Source organism: Phocoena phocoena, chromosome 11 (assembly GCF_963924675.1).
Source record: "Phocoena phocoena chromosome 11, mPhoPho1.1, whole genome shotgun sequence".
Taxonomy (NCBI): domain Eukaryota; kingdom Metazoa; phylum Chordata; class Mammalia; order Artiodactyla; family Phocoenidae; genus Phocoena; species Phocoena phocoena.
In genome coordinates, this window is record NC_089229.1 from 53463193 (window position 1) to 53482557 (window position 19365).

The 19365-nt window shown below is 36.1% G+C and overlaps 1 protein-coding gene across 3 annotated transcripts in view; it reads right to left on the bottom strand.

The window, feature by feature from the left end:
• Positions 1–3096: 3096 nt before the first annotated feature.
• The window catches only part of MON2 (MON2 homolog, regulator of endosome-to-Golgi trafficking), a 122773-nt gene continuing 106504 nt past the window's right edge, over positions 3097–19365 (bottom strand). For all 3 annotated transcript variants that reach the window (XM_065888025.1, XM_065888024.1, XM_065888023.1), the window contains 2 exons: positions 17925–18007; positions 3097–3260 (listed from right to left, as the gene is read on the bottom strand). In XM_065888025.1, the coding sequence (XP_065744097.1) occupies positions 3097–3260; positions 17925–18007 (247 nt within the window). The remainder of the gene's footprint in view (positions 3261–17924; positions 18008–19365) is intronic.

Below are 19365 nucleotides of genomic sequence, written 5' to 3' on the forward strand. Positions count from 1 at the left end.
AAACTGTGGTGATGAACAAAATACTCTAAGGTTACAATGAGAAAGGACAACCTAGTTATTGGCCTGCTACAGAATTAAATTAAGTGAACGTTATTCATCACAGTAAAATATATGTGCTGAATTGTTCATCTCTTCCTTCTGGTACTAAATATAATTTAAGGAATATAGCAAGAGATGAATCATCATCACACAAGGGAAAAATAGGTAAGAAACAACATAGCTGTTAATAAAATTTAAAATGAAAGCAAGTGAAAAGTGGGTCTCTCTAAGCCAGACTTTTATGCACCTAACAGGCTTCTCAGAAATGAATGTTACTCACAAAAGTATACAGTAAAACTAACAAAACTTAACACTAGTTTTTATAAAGAAATACTAAATAAGAAACTACAAAATGACCTTTTCCTTTTTGGCATTATAGGAAACTAAAAAGTAAGTTATTCAAGTTGAAAATTAGTTTGTCTCCTTTTTAGTGGAAAAAATAGCTAGAAAAGGACTTTAATCCAATTGTTGGCATATGCCAGCTGTCCTGCAATCCATATAAGACAGGTACTGTCAGGGACAAAAGGTGATTACGTGAGGCTTAAAACTCATTGTATTTATAATATGTATCCCACAGGACATTATTACTACTGTTTCAAGGACCAGTCATAGTCTCAAATGTGCTATAAAATGATCTTAGCTTTGGGAGCTTCCTTTTTGAATCTTCTAGCATCTATCAATAGTAATCTCACACAGCCCAGTTCTTCTAGTAACTAAAGAAGGCAATTCATACCAACAAGACAAGGGCAATGTGTTAACCTCCCCAGGGATCAGGATATTTTAGAAAATGCAGCCTTGACTCAAGGGAATGAATTGCTAGTAGTGATTCTTGGGGGCGGCAGGAGATATTTATTCTGGGAGGAAACACCTGTCAAATTATACCACGAAGTGGGCAGCCCACTTTGCTTGTCACTAAGACTGGGATGATTACCATACTATATGGTATTTACAAATTCACTATATTTATGCCTTTTTTTCTCCTGTAGGGCATGGTCCTAGTATTGAAAACTAATACGGTGTTAGCTAAAACTACTCAGTTTATATAAGTATATGCTGCATACCCTTGACTCACATCTAACTTTCACTGGAGAATAATTATTCTGATTGCAATTGATCTGTTATTTCTCAAGAACAGACATATTTTTACTTCATGTAAATTCATGGCAATATTTTTAACGTGTTACTGAATTGGAACACTACCCTTCTTATTCAATTTCAACACTTTATCAGTGATATGCAGATTTTTCTAATTCCCAGTTTAACATATCCAAATACAGAAAATAAACTAAATACAGAGATTGAATTTTTTTTCCACAACTTTCTTTAAGGAAATGCTGAAGATAGAAACTAGGAAATGCCATAGTTTACCTTAATTTTAGGTGAAATTATAAAATAGAAATTCATTAATTAGTGTTAAGAAAAATAACATCCCCTCGGAAAAAAAAAGATCTTATCACATGTTTACAGATACTAGTGCAAATTAAATAAATACACAATTACAACAGCCTCAACATTGTATCTAATTCATTACTCAATTTTAACATCCTCTTGTAGTTTTATACTTATTCTAGAGAGGCTGAAATTTATAAATTCTATTAAAATTAAAGGCCTTCCAGAACACTAAAATAATACTAAGACCATCGTAATTTCTTGCGAATAATCATTTTTAAACATCTTTGAGTCTTCACATAAATAATTATGAAAATTTAACTAAGAAAAATATAATATCATAATCCATTAAAGAAAAAATACAGTGAGCTAGGCCAGTCAGTTTTTTAAGAAATAATTAAGTTAGTGTATTCAAGAGCACTCTTCTTCACTAAGATAGGAAAGTGAAACAAAATTAGCATTTTACTCCATGACAGAAAGTTTACTGTACTTCTAAATGCTTCACGTCTCTAAAAATACACTTCTCATTGTTTTAGAATACACACATATTTTATATTTGTGGGTTAGCACAGTTATTTGCTTCTTGAGAATATGTTACAAAATGAAGCACTCAAATGAACAAAACCTCACTGCAAAATTTTAGGAAATCTAAGATTATCTTGCCTGGGTCATATTTCAAAGACAGTGATCCATGTTGTTAGTCAGTGGGGGGAAAAAAAAAGATCAGTAGAAATATAAAATAGTCTTTAAAATCCAGACAGCAAATATAAAAAGAGACAGACTTAAGTGAAATCTGGGAAAGATATTTAAAGAAATGAGGTATGATGGAGCCATAGTGCTACAATTTATCTCAATATATTAAGTTTTAATAATAACCTATACTTCAAAGTTGCAATATCAGCAAATCATAAACTATCTGCTGTTGTGTTCTCATGACCTTTCTGGTCAGATGTTTAATAGTCACTAGTAAATACATTTAAAATAAGCATTAAGCTAACTGCATGATCATACGATAAGCATATCTGCCACTTAAGAAGGCAAATTATAAGTAAAAATGTAAGCAAACAATTTTGTATTAATAATAAATACAGTTTCAAGCATTTAACATTATCAATATTTTAAAAATTTAAATAATAAATGCAACTATTTTATACAGAACTGTACCATTTATTATACACACAAGTATATCAGTTCCCTTTGTTTACAAAGGCTGGTTATAGACAATATGGAATGTTACAGTACCATCTTGCATAAAATTTTAGTACAATTTTGTACTAGAAAAAGGGTGCAAAAACACCAGCCTAATAAACCTGACAAAATGAAATATCTTTTCTTTCTTTTTAAAAAGTACATCATTAACACATACACCACAAACTGTACATAAGCTTTTAAATCACCAACCGAAGATATGGTAGCAGGTATGTTGTAGTATTAACTATCTCTCCCATCAGTTTAATTTATTAAAGGCTTGCACTGCTACTCATTCAGGAACCTTTGTTGACATGTAAGCTTGTAATATGAATTACTTAACTCAGGTAAGTACAATTTAAAGGAGGCTAACAACAGCTGCCAAGAATTATTTGTAGTAAGAAACGTCCTTCTCACAGAAAATTCACTGAGGAGCAAACATTTTTGTATATCATTCTTCTTAAAATTTATTGTAGCTGGTCAAGATTCTCCATTTTGAACTTTGGATGCTGGTGGTTGCATGAAATCCTTAAAAGGAACTAGTGCCTCTTTAAGTGCAGAGCAGACTTCGGAAGATGAGCAGGTGATGCATTCTACTAAAGTTGGGTATAAGGCAATTACTTGTGCCCAGGTATTTCCATCAACTGTAACGCAAAAAGTATAAAACCTCAAAAAAGAGTGGATTGAAATGGCAGATTACCCAGTTAACATAAACACAATCCTTTAAACACAATGCAAAAAAAAAAAATCCAAAATATGGAAATTCCTCAAGCTTGTACCTTTTCTTTCTTTAAACTTTGGAAGACTTCCTGCAATATTTAATAAGGTATGAGTGAAAAATACACGATCAGTGTGCAGAATCATCAATACCACCAAATTTGACAAAGTACATTTAAAATGATACTTAAATATGTGAAGGTCTTGGAAGCTAACAAAACAACTCAGAATAATTCAAACCTTTGTCATTTTCAGTATAATAGCCAGAGAAGAAAGTGTACTTTTCAAGAACAATTAGAAAACAATTCAACTTTTTATGCAGTTATATGCTAAAAATATACATATATCTTAAATAATTTTCCTAATAATGTCCTCAATATTGATTTTAACTTCAAATGACCACACATAGATCCATTCTTCTCTTACAATGTTTGCTAATCTTTAATGTATCTGACTAAGTTTAAGCTGTAGTGGGGAGGGACATTTCTGCCTTCCTCATCACTATTATGAACAGCTAGTACAGTTAAATGTTATTTGGTGAATGGACAAAAGTGTTGTATTGGGCTTCCCTGGTGGTGCAGTGGTTGAGAGTCCGCCTGCCGATGCAGGGGACACGGGTTCGTGCCCCAGTCCGGGAAGATCCCACATGCCATGGAGCGGCTGGGCCCGTGAGCCATGGCCACTGAGCCTGCACGTCCGGAGCCTGTGCTTCACAACGGGAGAGGCCAAAGTGACAGGCCCGCGTACAGCAAAAACAAAAGTGTTGTATCACAATTACTTCGTGATTTCCTTATACTCTGAGATCACATATTACATTTCTATTTTCCTATAAGTACTGTGCGTATTGTTGAGAGTGCAATACACGATAAAACCTGATGACAGAGTTTTCTTAGAAAGTATATGTATATGGCACTTGGCAGAACAAATCTCAAATTGCTGAGGCAGTGTAGTATAAAAGAAAGAACACTATACTACGCATAATGAGCTTTGGTTCCGTTTTTCACTCCAATTTACTGAGTGTCAACTAAGTGTCTAAAAACCTTTCTGAAATAAGTTAGTGCTGGGTGCCCCTGAACAAGTCAAATAATTTCTCATATCTTGACTTTCACTATAGAATAAAGAAATGAGGTTCTCAAACTAGTGTTTTTCAAGTTACTTCTTTAAAAAAACTGATGGTCAAATAAGTTTGGCAAATGTTGTACATATAATCGTCCTTTTGGGGGATTCATAATTCACACAGGTTCATAGTTAAAGAATAGGTTTAACTCTTATCCAATCCAAGGTTTCCAAAATTAATTTGATTATGGAATTTTTCCCCATTCAATATCTACTGACATCCCTCATCATTAATATTCATTCCTTAGTACATATCTTGGGAAATGCTAACCTGCTCATTTAATCTCTTCGCCACCTCAACAAGGGCTTCCTCAGAGTGGAGGTGGGAAGAAGAAAAGGGGTGTGGAGCTGACGGGTATTGGTGAGGGAGGGAATGTCAGGCCAGAGCTGCTCTGCTTTTAGCTGTTTTGTATGTTGGAAATCCACATCAGATTTCATTTGTAAAAAGAATTTTGCTGCTTAATAGCAACAACAAAAAAGAAACATTAAAAAAACCAATGGCCTAAGTAGTTTTAAACAGTCTGCTCCAGCTGTTGTCTATAAAGCTTTCCACTAATCATTTAACAAAAGATTACATAGAGAGAATTCTGGGAAATGGCAAAGTAGTAAGTACCAGGAATCTGTCTGTCCACCTAGACAACAACTGAACTGGCAGAATTTGATGCAACTATCTTGGAACTCTGGAGTCTACCGAAGGCTTGCAACTTCCAGAGGAAGACCTGGATAGTATATTGCAGTTAAGTTTCGTCAATCTAAGCCCTTAGCACAGTAGCAGCTACCCATCCTCTATTCCTAGCCATGTGGTAAGCAGTTGTGCAGGTGTTCCTGGAGCAGCTTGCACGCAGCTTGTGGGAGGTCAGGGTGGGAAAACAGGATTCTATACTCCAAATATCAGGGGTCTGTGCTCTAATTGCTGATCACAGAGGTGCAAAGAGGCTTCAAGAACAAAAGAAAAAACAAATAATTCAAAAATGGGCAAAGGACTTGAATAGACATTTCTCCAAAGAAGATATACAAATGGTCGATAAAGCACATGAAAAGATGCTCAACACCATTAACCATTAGGAAAATGCAAATCAAAACAACAACGAGATACCACCTCATGCTTAATAGAATAGCTACTATAAAACAACAAACAAACAGAAAACAAGTGTAGGTGAGGCTGTAAAGAAGACAAAACCCTTGTTCACTGTTGGGGGGAATGTAAAATGGTACAGCCACTGTGGGAAACAGTATGGTGATTCCTCAAAAAACAAAAAATAGAATTTACCATATGACCCAGCAATTCCACTTCTGGTATATACCCAAAAGAATTAAAAGCAGGATCTCAAAGAGATATCTGTACACACATGCTCATAGCAGCATTATGCACAACAGCTAACACCATGGAAGTAATCCAAGTGTCCACCAATGGATGAATGGATATATAGATATACACACACACAATGGAATATTATTTGGCCTCAAAAAAGAAGGAAAACTGCAACATACTAAAATATGGATGAACCTTAACAACATTAGCTGAGTGAAATAAGCCAGTCACAAAAAGGCAAATACTGTATGTTTCAACTTATATGAGGTACTTAGAGTAGTCAAGATCATAGAGAGAAAAAGTAGAATGGTGGGCTTCCCTGGTGGTGCAGTGGTTGAGAGTCCGCCTGCCGATGCAGGGGACACGGGTTCGTGCCCCGGTCCGGGAAGATCCCACATGCCACGGAGCGGCTGGGCCCGTGAGCCATGGCCGCTGAGCCTGCGCATCCGGAGCCTGTGCTCCACAATGGGAGAGGCCACAACAGTGAGAGGCCCGAATACCGCAAAAAAAAAAAAAAAAGTAGAATGGTGATTACCAGGGGCTAGGAGAAGTGGGGAATGGAGAGTTATTGTTTAACAAGTACAGAGTTTCAGTTATAAAATGAAAAGAGTTATGGACATGGCTGGTGGTGATGGTTGCCAACACTGTGAATGTATTTAATGTCACTGAAAAACTGGTTACCATAGTAAGTTTTGTTACATGTATTTTACTGCAATAAAAGAATTTGGGGGGAAAAAAAAAGACTGCATAGATTGAAAGCTATCTAGATTGGCCCAGATAGTCAACTGACCAAACTTATTCTTGGTTTATTATAGGAAAACACAAAAATAAATTATTTAAGATAACACCTTAAATTCAGGGGAAGCTACTCAAATTTCTTAAATTAAAATGTTTTAAAAAACTAACCATAGGGCTTCCCTGGTGGCGCAGTGGTTGAGAGTCCGCCTGCCGATGCAGGGACACGGGTTCGTGCCCCGGTCCAGGAAGATCCCACATGCCGCGGAGCGGCTGAGCCCGTGAGCCATGGCCGCTGAGACTGTGCGTCCGGAGCCTGTGCTCCGCAACGGGAGAGGCCACAACAGTGAGAGGCCCGCGTAGATTGCAAAAAAAAAAAAAAAAAAAAAAACTAACCATAGATCTTCATGGGCACTTTGGATTTAACTATGAAAAACAATGAAAAAGCTGTATGTATTGATATAGAAGAATCTCCATGATATTTAAAGAAGTGGAAAATATGAAGAGTGTTCCGAACAGTAGGTAAAACCTGGGGCTATTATGCATATTAATTCGTGTTGAAAACTGGGGGTGTACTGGAGCACAGTTGACTTTTGAACAACACAGGTCTGAACTGTGTGGATCCGCTTATACACAGTAAATACTATAGTGCTACACAATCCCCAGCTGGCTGAATCCAAGGATGTAGAACCCCGGATACAGAAGAACCATCTAACTGCTTGGAAGGTCAGCACCCCTAACTCCTGCATTGTTCAAGGGCCGACTACATATGTATTTTGTATTTACATAATAAACTTATGGAAGGATCCACAAACTAATAAAAATGGTTGACTACGGTAATGTAAGAGCTGGGCAGATACAGAACAGGGGAAAGACATGTTCCCTGTACATCTTTCAATATTTTTGAATTTCTGAACCATGTATATGTTTACTACCTATTCAAATTTTTAATTAAAGATCAAGTAAGGTGATAAATAAGTCCAACAAATGCCTCCTCTCCCACTAGAAAACCCTAAAACAAATAAAAAATGTTCTAAACAAATGCTGGGTGAACACTGGTTCCAAACCTTGTAGCCATCCCCTAGAATTAATTTTGGACTGACTACTTGCATGTCCAACATATTTCTGCTGGGAAGGCCTGGACTTCTCTAAGTTGTCTTCTTCTTTTCTGTTTCTTAATGAAGCTTATCATACCATTTTAATATGTTACCATATCATCATCATCATTTATGGTTACATTTAAATCTTCACTTAATATGCCCAAAGGTATAATTCAAACTCAAACAATTTTTAACATTAATTTAGTTAGATCATCTATCATTACTAGGCTGCCCTACCCATGGCCCATTGACTTTGTAAAAAGCAGGTTACTAAGTTTTCCTTCCCTTTTCTTCCTTTATACAAATTCTGGTTACATTCTTGACAGCTATCTAAAGATCATAAAAAATAAAAATAAAAAATAATGCAAGTACTATGCACTGAAATACATATGCTGTATTTAATACATCTATAGCAATAACATGAAAAATAGAGAAGTTCCTGTTTATTTCTTAAGTATAACATATTTCTAAGAATCAAATTCTATCCTGTGATCTAATAAAGATTTTACTGGTCTCCAGGAAATCAATGCATGGTCTCCCTCTCTGAAAATTCAACCAGAACATTTTATTAAGATAACTCAAATTTGAACTTGATGGGATAAATTAAGGACACTGTTCCAGAATTTTTCTTAGAAATTCTACTCCTTCTTTTGGGTTGAATATACACAAGTCTACTGCCTCTTAATATCCAGTATAATACTCATGCTTTCTAGGCCAAAGTAACAGTCAGTGAATTTTGAAAACAGAAAAATATGTATTTAATTGTGTAACAACTGACAGGAACAAATATGCTGGGACTCACTTATTAGGCATTTATTAGGAACCTACTTTTTTCTTGGTTATTAAAAGTAATGCTGGGCTTCCCTGGTGGCGCAGTGGTTGAGCCTGCCTGCCGATGCAGGGGACGCGGGTTCGTGCCCCGGTCCAGGAAGATCCCACATGCCATGGAGCGGCTGGGCCCGTGAGCCATGGCCGCTGAGCCTGCGCGTCCGGAGCCTGTGCTCCGCAAACGCTGCTTAAAGCGCCAGTCTGCTAAGGTGCTTGTGCCTGAATATAAGTAAACACACTTCCTTCTATAACAAAGTCTTATATAAAAAGTCAGCTGAACCAGTGTTCTCAGTGACACAATTGACTTATACTCTGATGCCAGCTCTTTATCTTGTCCTGGACCAGTAGCTGGTCCAAAAAAAAAAACACACACACACACTTTGAGCAGCAGTCTTGTAAAGGATTCAAAATAGGATAAAACACGGTTCAAATAGCCTGTCAAGAAGTTTACACTTTAAGAGGCAAGAGTCATGTACGTGCATAACTATAATACAAACAGAGTGCTTTAAGACAAAGGCACACATAAAAGAGCTACAAGTTCGCCAAAAAAAGAAATTGCTCACCTTTAAGGAATAAAAACAAGGCTTAAAAGTGGTGTGATATCTGAACAGGGTGGATATGGGCAGGAGAATGGAATGAGCAAAGGACTAGGAATACTTGGATAGACTAAGAATTTTAGTTTGGTGAGAGAGTAGGATATATGAAGTCTAGTGGGAAATAAAGCATGAATAGAATGGAGTCAGACAGTAGTACTCTTTGTATTTGGTAGGTTATGGTTAATGAAAACGATTATTTTGTTTTGTTTTACAAGGATGGAAAAATGAATGACCAAAGCTACACTTTTGGAAAAATCATTTCTGGCATTAATGTAAGAATGGATTGGATAGAAATGAGTGACAGAAAGAGGAAACAAATGAGAAAAGGCTATAAAAATAATTCAAAGTTTCTTATATCTATATGATAAATCACTACAAATGCAGAAGCCTCCTACAACCCCAAAAAGTCAGTCATGTTCTACATTAAAAACATATAAAATATCGGGGCTTCCCTGGTGGCGCAGTGGTTGAGAATCTGCCTGCTAATGCAGGGGACATGGGTTCGAGCCCTGGTCTGGGAGGATCCCACATGCCGCGGAGCAACTAGGCCCGTGAGCCACAACTACTGAGCCTGCGCGTCTGGAGCCTGTGCTCCACAACAAGAGAGACCACGATAGTGAGAGTCCCATGCACCGCAATGAAGAGTGGCCCCCGCTTGCCACAACTAGAGAAAGTCCTCACACAGAAACGAAGACCCAACACAGCAAAACTAAATAAATTAATAAACTCCTACCCCCAACATCTAAAAAAAAAAATATATATATATATATAAAATATAAATTATCTATATTCAGACCAATTTAGTTTAAAAAAATCCAGCCAGACTGTGAAGTCAAGATCATAGCAGTGTGAGAAGCTCCCTTTGTCTCTTCCCTTCAATCTATAACTAGTAAAACATCCATAACTCAATAAAAGTGTCTCTGCCCAATACACCAGGATTCCAGAGAATTCCACACATCTGTACAACTATACATAAGAGTGGATGGACTACGAATTCTCTGGTGGTGCAGTGGTTAGGACTCCGCACTCTCAATGCCAAGGGCCTGGGTTCAATCCCTAGTCAGGGAACTAAGATCCCACAAGCAGTGTGGCCAAAAAAAGAGTGGATGGGCTGAAACACACAGAGAAGGCAGGACCAGGGAAACAGTGGAGGTGGTGCCTGCAGTCCTAGATCCCCAGCCACAGCAGCTAAGCCTGCAGCCTCAGAAAACCTGGTAGCAGCAGGGCAGGTGATGCACATGACTCCAGCTTCTCAGCCACAGCAGTGGCTAAGGCTACAGGGAACTAGGCAACAACAGGGCCTGCAACGTTATCCCTCCAGTCATGCAGGCACATATGACTCTGGCCCTTTTGCCCATAGCAGCAGCGTCCATGAAACTGATAACCCTGGATGTGGCAAAAGCACCCAAGACCTCAGCTCCTCACCCCAACCACTCTCTGTCCCCACTGCACTGGACCCAGAAGCATGGATCCAGGAGATCCCAGACATGGTGGACACACCTGCTATCTCAGTGCCATAGGCAGTGACACCAGTAACAACAGCGACACTGGCAGCAGCAAGGTACCAGCAACCCTGAAAGCATAAGCAGTGACAACAAGGGCACCAGACAACACCTATAGCAGAGGCAGTGGAGGATGGAAAGTGTCATTTCTCAAATATAACCATAGGCAACTCAGGTAAGAGACACCAAAAACTTGTACTATAGTGCCACCTACTGAAAAACAAAAGAAAGGCCTCTAATTACTAACCTGTTCAATTGTTAGAGTCAAATAAAAAAGAAGCCTTACTAAAGAAGAGGTGTGTGTTACTTCAAATATACGAGAGGAACAACTCATCAAGCACCATGAAAAACCAGAGTAATATGGTATCACAAAAGAAAATGAAAGTTCTCCAGAAACCAAACTTAAAATTAAACAATACTGCAATCTAACTGACAGAATTCAAAATAGCTGTTCTAAAGAAATTCAACAAGCTACAAGAAAACTCAGAAAGGTAGTTCGATGAGCTTAGGAATAATATTAATGAGCAGAGGAATACATTACCAAAGAAACTGAAACTGAAAAGGAACCAAACAGAAATTCTGGAGCCAAAGAACTCAATAAATGAGATGAAGAATGCATAAGAACATATGGGAAATAGAGCAGACCATATGGAAGAGAGAATTAGCTAGCTCAAAGATAGAAATTAAGAAATCAATACAAGTAGAAGAGGAAAGAGAGCTAAGATTTTTAAAAAATGAAGGAATTCTATAAGAACTATCCAACTCTATTAGGAAAAGCAACATCAGAATAATGAGTATCCCAGGAGAAGGGGACAGAGGGTTTATTTAAAGAAATAATAGCTGAAACCTTCCTAAACCTGGGGAAGGAACTGGATATACAAGTCCATGAATCTAAGAGAACAGCTAATTACCTCAATGCAAAAAGACCTTCTCCAAGGCATATTAAAACTGTGAAAAATCAATGACAAAGAAAGAATTTTAAAAGCATCCTGGGAAAAAAGAATGGTAACCTACCATTAGGTAACTCATTAGGCTATCAGCAGATTTCTCTTAAGAAAATCTATAGGCCAGGAGAGAATGGAATGACATACTCAAAATGTTGAAAGATTAAAAACAATCAGCCAAGCATACTCTATCCAGCAAAGTTATCCTTCAGATATGAAGGAGAAATAAAGCCTTTCCCAGACAAACAAGCTGAGGGAGTTCATCAACAAAGACCTGCCTTAGGAGAAATGTTGAAAGGAGCTCTTCTACTTGAAACAAAGAGGTAAAAGTACACAAAACATTGAATAAGGTGATAATACAGACAAAATCTTTTAAATAATTATAGCATGAAGGTTAAAGGGGAAAAAGCAGTAAAAAATAACTATAACTATTTTAATTTAGTAACAAAATCACAACATAAAAAAGGATAATTTGAGACAACAAAAAACGCAAAAGGGGAATAGGAAAAGGACAGAACCTGTATAGGCAAATAACATGCTATCAGCAGAAAAAGAAATATTTCATCTATGAGACATGTCATAAACATCAAGGTAAACACAAAATATAAATCTAGAGCAGAGATTCAAAACATAAAAAAGGAGAAAACTGATAAAAACATCATAAAAAACCCAACAAATGAAACTGGCAGAAACACAAGGAAAGAGAAACAATGGAGATATAGACCAACCAGAAAACAAAAGATAAAGTGGCAGTACTCAGTCCTCATCCATCAATAATCACCCTAAATGCAAATGGATTGAATTCACCAATCAAAAGACACAGACTGGTTGGATGGATTAAAAAATAAGGCCCAAGTACATGCTGTCTCCAGGAGACTCGTGTCAGCTCTGAAGACAAACACAGGCTCAAAATGAAGGGATGGAAGATGATACTTCAAGCACATGACAGCCAAAAGAAAGTGGATGTACCCATACTCATATCAGACAAAATACACTTCAAGCCAAAAAAGGTAACAAGAGACAAAGATGAATACTATATAATGATAAAGGGGAAAATTCATCAAGAAGACATAACAGTTAATATATATGTACCTAACAGTTAATACGTATGTACCTAACATAAAAGCACCAAAATATATAAAGCAATTATTAATACATCTAAAGGGAGAAACTGACAGCAACACAGTAACAGTAGGTGACTTTAACACCTCACTTACAGCAATGGATAGATCATTCAGACCGAAAGTCAACAAATAAATAGTGGCCTTCAGTGAAACATTAGACCAGATGGGCTTGATAGATTTATAGAGAACATGCCATCCAAATGCACCAGAATACACATTCTTCTCAAGTGCACATGGAACATTATTAAGGACAGACCATATGTTGGGGTACAAGTCTCAATAAATTTAAGAAGACTGAAACCATATCAAACATCTTTTCTGATCACAAATGGTATGACACTAGAAATCAACTACAAAAAGAAAGCTGGAAAAATCACAAATATGTGGAAACTAAAGAAACATGCTACTGAACAACTATTGGGTCAATGAAGGAAGCAAAGGATAAATTTTAAAAACACCTGAAGACAAATGGAAACAAAAATACAACATTCCAAAATCTATGGAATGCAGCAAAAGTGGTATTTATGGGGAAGTTTATAGCAATACAGGCCTGCCTCAAGAAACAAAAATCTCAAAAAATCTAACCTTATACCTAAAGGAACTAGAAAAGGACAAATGAAGCCCAAAGTCAGTGGAAGAAAGGAAACAATAAACAGCAGAGCAGAAATAACTGAAATAGAGACTAAAAAGACAATAGCAAAGATCAATAAAACTAAGAGCTGCTTCTTAAAAAAGAGCAATAAAACTGAGAAACCTTTAGCTAGACTCACTGAGGAAAAAAGAGAAGGCTTAGATGAATAAAATCAAAAACAAAAGAGGAGATGGACTTCCCTGGTGGTCCAGTGGTTAAGACTCTGTGCTTCCACTGCAGGGGGCATGAGCCTGATCCCTGGTTGGGGAACTAAGATCCCGCATACCATGCAGCATGGCCAAAAAAATTAAAAAAAAAAAAAGAGAAATAACAACAGATACCACAAAAATAGAAAACATTATGAGAATACTATGAACAGCTATATGCCAACAAAATGGACAACGTAGATGAAATGGATAAATTCTCAGAATCATACAATCTTCCAAGACTGAATCATGAAGAAACAGGAAATCCGAATAGACTGATCACTAGCAAGGGGACTGAAACGGTAATAAAAAACCTCTTAAAAAAACAAAAATCCAGGACCAGATGGCTTCACAGGTGAATTCTACTAAACATTCAAAGAAAATTTAATACTAATGCTTCCTAAATTCTTCCAAAAAATAGAAGGGGAGGGAATGCTTCCTAACTCATTTTACAAGGCCGCCATTACCCTGATACCAAAATCAAATAAGGACAACAAAGAAAAAAGAAAACTGCAAGCCAATATGTCTGTTGAACATAAATGCAAACACTGTCAACAAAATATTAGTAAACTGAACTCAACAATACGTTGAAAGGATCATACACAATCATTAAGCAGGATTTATTCCAGAGAGACAAATTAATTTCAACTGCAAATTAATCAACACGATACACCACATTAACAAAATGGATAAAAACCTTATGATCATCTCAACAGATACAGGAAAAGCATTTGACAAGATTCAAAGCCTATTTTTCTAATAAAAACTCTCAATAAAATGGATATAGAAGACTGTACCTCAACAATAATAAAAGCTGTATGACAAACCCACAGCTAACATCATACACAGTGGTGAAAAATTGAAAGCCATCTCTCTAAGGTCAGGAAAAGGACAAGAATACCCACTCTCACCACTCTTATTCAACATGGTATTGGAAGTCCTAACCAAAGCAATTAGGCAAGAGAAAGAAATAAAAGGCATCAAAATTGGAAAGGAAGACATAAAACTATCACTATTTCTGGATGACATGATTTTATATATAGAAATCCTAAAGACTCCACCAAAACACTGTCAGGAATAATAAATGAATATATTAAAGTTTCAGGGTATGAAATCAACATACACAAATCTGTTGCATTCTGTACACTAGCAACAAACTATCAGAAAGAGAAGTCAGGAAAACAGTCTCATTTACAATCGCAGCAAAAAGAATAAAATACCAAGGAACAAATTTAACCAACGAGGTGAAAGAACCTGTACACTGAAAACTATAAGACACTGGTGAAAGAAACTAAAGAAGACGCAAAGGAATAGAAAGATATTCCATACTCATGGATTGGAAGAATTAACATTGTTAAAATGTCCATATTACCTAAAGCAACCTACAGAGTCAATGTAATCCCTATCAAAATCCCAATGATATTTTTCACAGAAATAGAACAAAAAAATCCTAAAATTTATATGGAACCACAAAAGACCCTGAAGAGCAAAGCAATCCTGAGAAAAAAAGAACAAAGCTGTAGGTATCACACTCCCTGTTTTCAAATTATACTACAAAACTGTAGCAATCAAAACATCCTGGTATTGCCAGCAAAACAGACACACAGATCAATGGAATTCAGTTGAGAGCCTAGAAATAAACCCACCATATATGGAAAATTAATTTACATCAAAAGAACAAAGAACATACAGTGGAGAAAGGACAGTGTCTTCAATAAGAGGCATTGGGAGAACTGGACAGCCAGACGCAAAAGAATAAAACTAGACCACTATATTACTTATCTTACACCAGACACAAAAATCAACTCAAAATGGATTAAAGACTTGAATGTAAGACCTGAAACCATAAAAATCCTAGACAAAAACATAGGCAGTACACTCATTCACACTGGCCTTAGAAATATCTTTCTGGATATATCACCCCAGGCAAGGGTAAGAAAAGCAAAAATAAATAAATGAGAGTGTATCAAACTAAAAAGCTTCTGCACAGTAAAGGAAACTATCAACAAAATGAAAAGATTACCTACCAAACGGAAGAAGATATTTGCAAATCATTATACCTGATAAGGGGTTAATATCCAAAATACATAAAGAACTTATACAGCTCAACAACAAAAAAACAAACAACTCTATTAAAAAATGGGCAGAGGATCTGAATAGACATTTTTCCAAAAACGACATATAGATGGGGCTTCCCTGGTGGCACAGTGGTTAAGAATCCGCCTGCCAATGCAGGGGACACGGGTTCGAGCCCTGGTCCGGGAAGATCCCACAGGCCGCGGAGCAACTAAGCACGTGCGCCACAACTACTGAGCCTGAGTGCTGCAACTACTGAAGTCCGCGTACCGAGAGCCTGTGCTCCGCAACAAGAGAAGCCATCACAGTGGAAGCCTGTGCACCTCAACGAAGAGCAGCCCCCGCTCAACACAACTAGAGAAAGCCTGCGTACAGCAACGAAGACCCAATGCAGCCAAAAAATAAATAAATTAAAAAAAAAAAAAAAGACATACAGATGGCCATAGGCACATGAAAAGATTCTCAACATGACTAATCATTAGGGAGATGCAAATCAAAACCACAAAGAAATATAACCTCATGCCCATTAGAATGACTACTATTGAAAAGGCAAGAAAGTAACAAATGTTAGGATGTGGAGGGGAAAGGGAATCCTTATACAATGTCAGTGAAAATGTAAATTTGTGTAGCCACTATGGAAAACAGTATGGAGGTTCCTCAAAAAATTAAGACTAGAACTACCATATGATCCAGCAATTACACTTCTGGGCATTTATCTGAAGAATATGAAAATACTAATCTGAAAAGATACATGCATCCCATGTTCATCACAGCATTATTTACAATAGCCAAGAAATGGAAACATCAATGGATTAATGGCTAAAGACGATGCTCTATACACACACACACATATATACATATATATACAATGGGATACTACTACTCAGCCATAAAAAAAGAAGGAAATCTTGCCATTTGCAACAGCATGATGGAACTTGAGGGTATTATGCTAAGCAAAATAAGTCAGATGGAGAAAGACATATACTGTATGATTTCACTCATATGTGGAATATTTTTTTTAAAAAATAATAAACAAACCAAACCAAATAAAAACAAACACATAGATACAGAGAACAGAGTAGTGGTTACCAGAAGGGAAGGGAGATGGGGGAGGGTGAAATGGATAAAGGGGGACACCTGTACGGTGATGGATAAAAACTAAACTTTTGGTGGTGAGCACACTAGTGTAGTATATACACAAGTAAAAATATAATGTTGTACACATGAAACATATAACGTTATAAACCAATCGTACCTCGATAAATAAAATAATAATAAACCACAAGGAGGTGTCACTTCAAACCTGTTTGAATGGTGTCATCAAAAAAAGAAGAAATATTAAGTGTTAGCAAGGATGTGGAGAAAAGGGAAGCCTTGTGCCCTGTGCATGGGAATGTAATTTAGTACAACCACCATGAAAAACTGTATAGTTTCCTCAAAAAATTAAAAATAGAACTACCATATGATCCAGCAACTCCACTTCTAGGCATATGTCCAAAGAAAAAGGAAACAGGATCTCAAAGAGATAACCGCACCCCCAATGTTCATTGTAGCATTACTCACAATAGCCAAGACATAGAAACAACCTAAGTGTCCATCAATGGATGAATGGATAATGATGTGCTACATGTGTATATGTATATTTATATGTATTTGTAAACACACATATACACACACACACAAAACAAAATATTATTCACCCGTGAGAAAGAGGAAAATCCTGCCTTTTGAGACAATGGGATAGACCTGAGGGCATTATGTTAAGTGAAATGTCACATAGAGAAAGACAAATACTATATTATGATATCGCTTATATGTGGAATCTAAAAAAGCTGAACTCCTAGAAACAGAGGGTAGAATGGTGGTTGCCAATTCTGGGAGGGTCAGGGAAATGGGTAGATGTTGGTAAAAGGGTACAAACTTCCAGGTATAAGATGAATAAATTCCAGGGATTTAGTATACAGCATGGTGATTACAGTTAATAATACTGTGTTATATACTTGCAAGTTGCTAAGAGAGTAGATCTTAAAATGTTCTCAGCGCAGACAAGGAATGGTAATTGTGTGACATGATGGAGGTGTTAGCTAACACTTCCATGGTAAACATATTGCAATATAAAAAGGTATCAAATCAACAAGTTGTATACCTTCAACTTATACACGGTTGTATGTCAACTACATCTCAAAGCTGGGGGGAAAAAAGTCAGCAAAATTTGCTTAAAATAAAGAAAACATTACAAAGTAATTTTACTTAATTGACATCCTAATGGACTTGCTGCTTTGTTGTCATAAGGCCTGGAGAAAAATGTCTTATAGCTGTTATGTTCCTAAAACTCAGTTAACTTAATAGTAGTATAAAAGTACAACACAAATAGAACATAAATGTTATAAATTTAGAATAACTGAGTTTCCAAGCACTTACCATTCTCAGGCTGAGTTTTCTTAAGTGAATCAATGAGAGTACTGACTGCTTTTAAGACAAATATGATTTCTGTTACTTGTTGCCTAAAAAAAGGATGGGAAATTATTTCCATCAAGATTTCAAGATATGCCATGTGTGTTTTGTACTAAGTTATACAAATAGACATACTTTGGAAAACATTAAACACAAAACAATGCAAAGCTAATATCAGTTTTAAATTCTTATAAAAGAAAATCATTTCATTAACATGTACTTCAGTGTGCAATTAAGATTTATAGTTATTCTAAGTTATCAACATTAAAATGGGGGAGGCAATCTACTCATGCAAATCTAAATTTATTAGTAAGGTATTTCATAGAACTACTTCAAATTAAAACACTGTAAAAGATGTGCTTTTAAAACTTCTACAGCAGTTTTTCTTTTTTTTTTAACTTATTAGTACTAAAAGAGATTTGCCAAAGCTTAAAGGGAAATAAAGATCACTATCACCCCCTTCACATATTTTATCATGCTGTGAAAAGTATCTTTAAAATCACCATAGTACTTATTTAACTTTCTAAAAAAACAAATAAGAAATATGCTCAAAATCAACCCCAAGGTGACACTGTTTGGAGACATTAGCAATGAAGAATAAACTTGGAGTAAAGGACCAACAAGAGTAGTTTGATTTCTTTCTTTCTCCTTGCAGAAATATATCTCTTCTGCTCTGTAGTCCTCCCCCACACCCTACTCCTGGTATGAATCTGTGTTATCACTCAACAGATAAGATTTTCCTAATACTATGACAGGGTACTATTTCAAGCCTCCCTTTGTAAGTATACAAATATTTTATTGTGTTGCAGTGTAGCTTTTTAGAAAATAATGCAATAATACTGCATCAAACACAGGATGATACAATGTAACAACTATAAATAAGACTCAATTTAAAGCAATAAACACTTAAAACACAAAAAATGAAGGAAAGCTGCTTTCTGAAATCGAATAATATCTTATACTCCAATAAAAATATTCCAATCAAGGCAACTCCATTACTGCTTTTCCAAGTATGCTTCAGAGGTCAATTTTAATAAATCAATTTTCAATCATGACAATAACCAAATTATTAACATGTCTTTGGAATATTTTTGTATAAAATCCACTAGGAAGGTATAATTTATGTTCTAGAAATTCAAAATACAGTGGATGCTAGAAGTAGAAATACAAATGGCAAATAAGCATTGGTAATTAAAAAAAGAAAAGAAAAATTTAAAAAAAGCAAACTACTATGTGGATATTTCTTCATTCATCAAATTTTTAAAAAGAAAAAATAAGTGATAAAATGGCAAATAATTTTAAACTGCTAAAAATTGAGGGAAAAGATAGTCATATACTCCTGGGAGAACATAAACTGATAGAAGTCTCTAACAGGCAATTTTTAATATATATCAAAACCTTTTAAAAT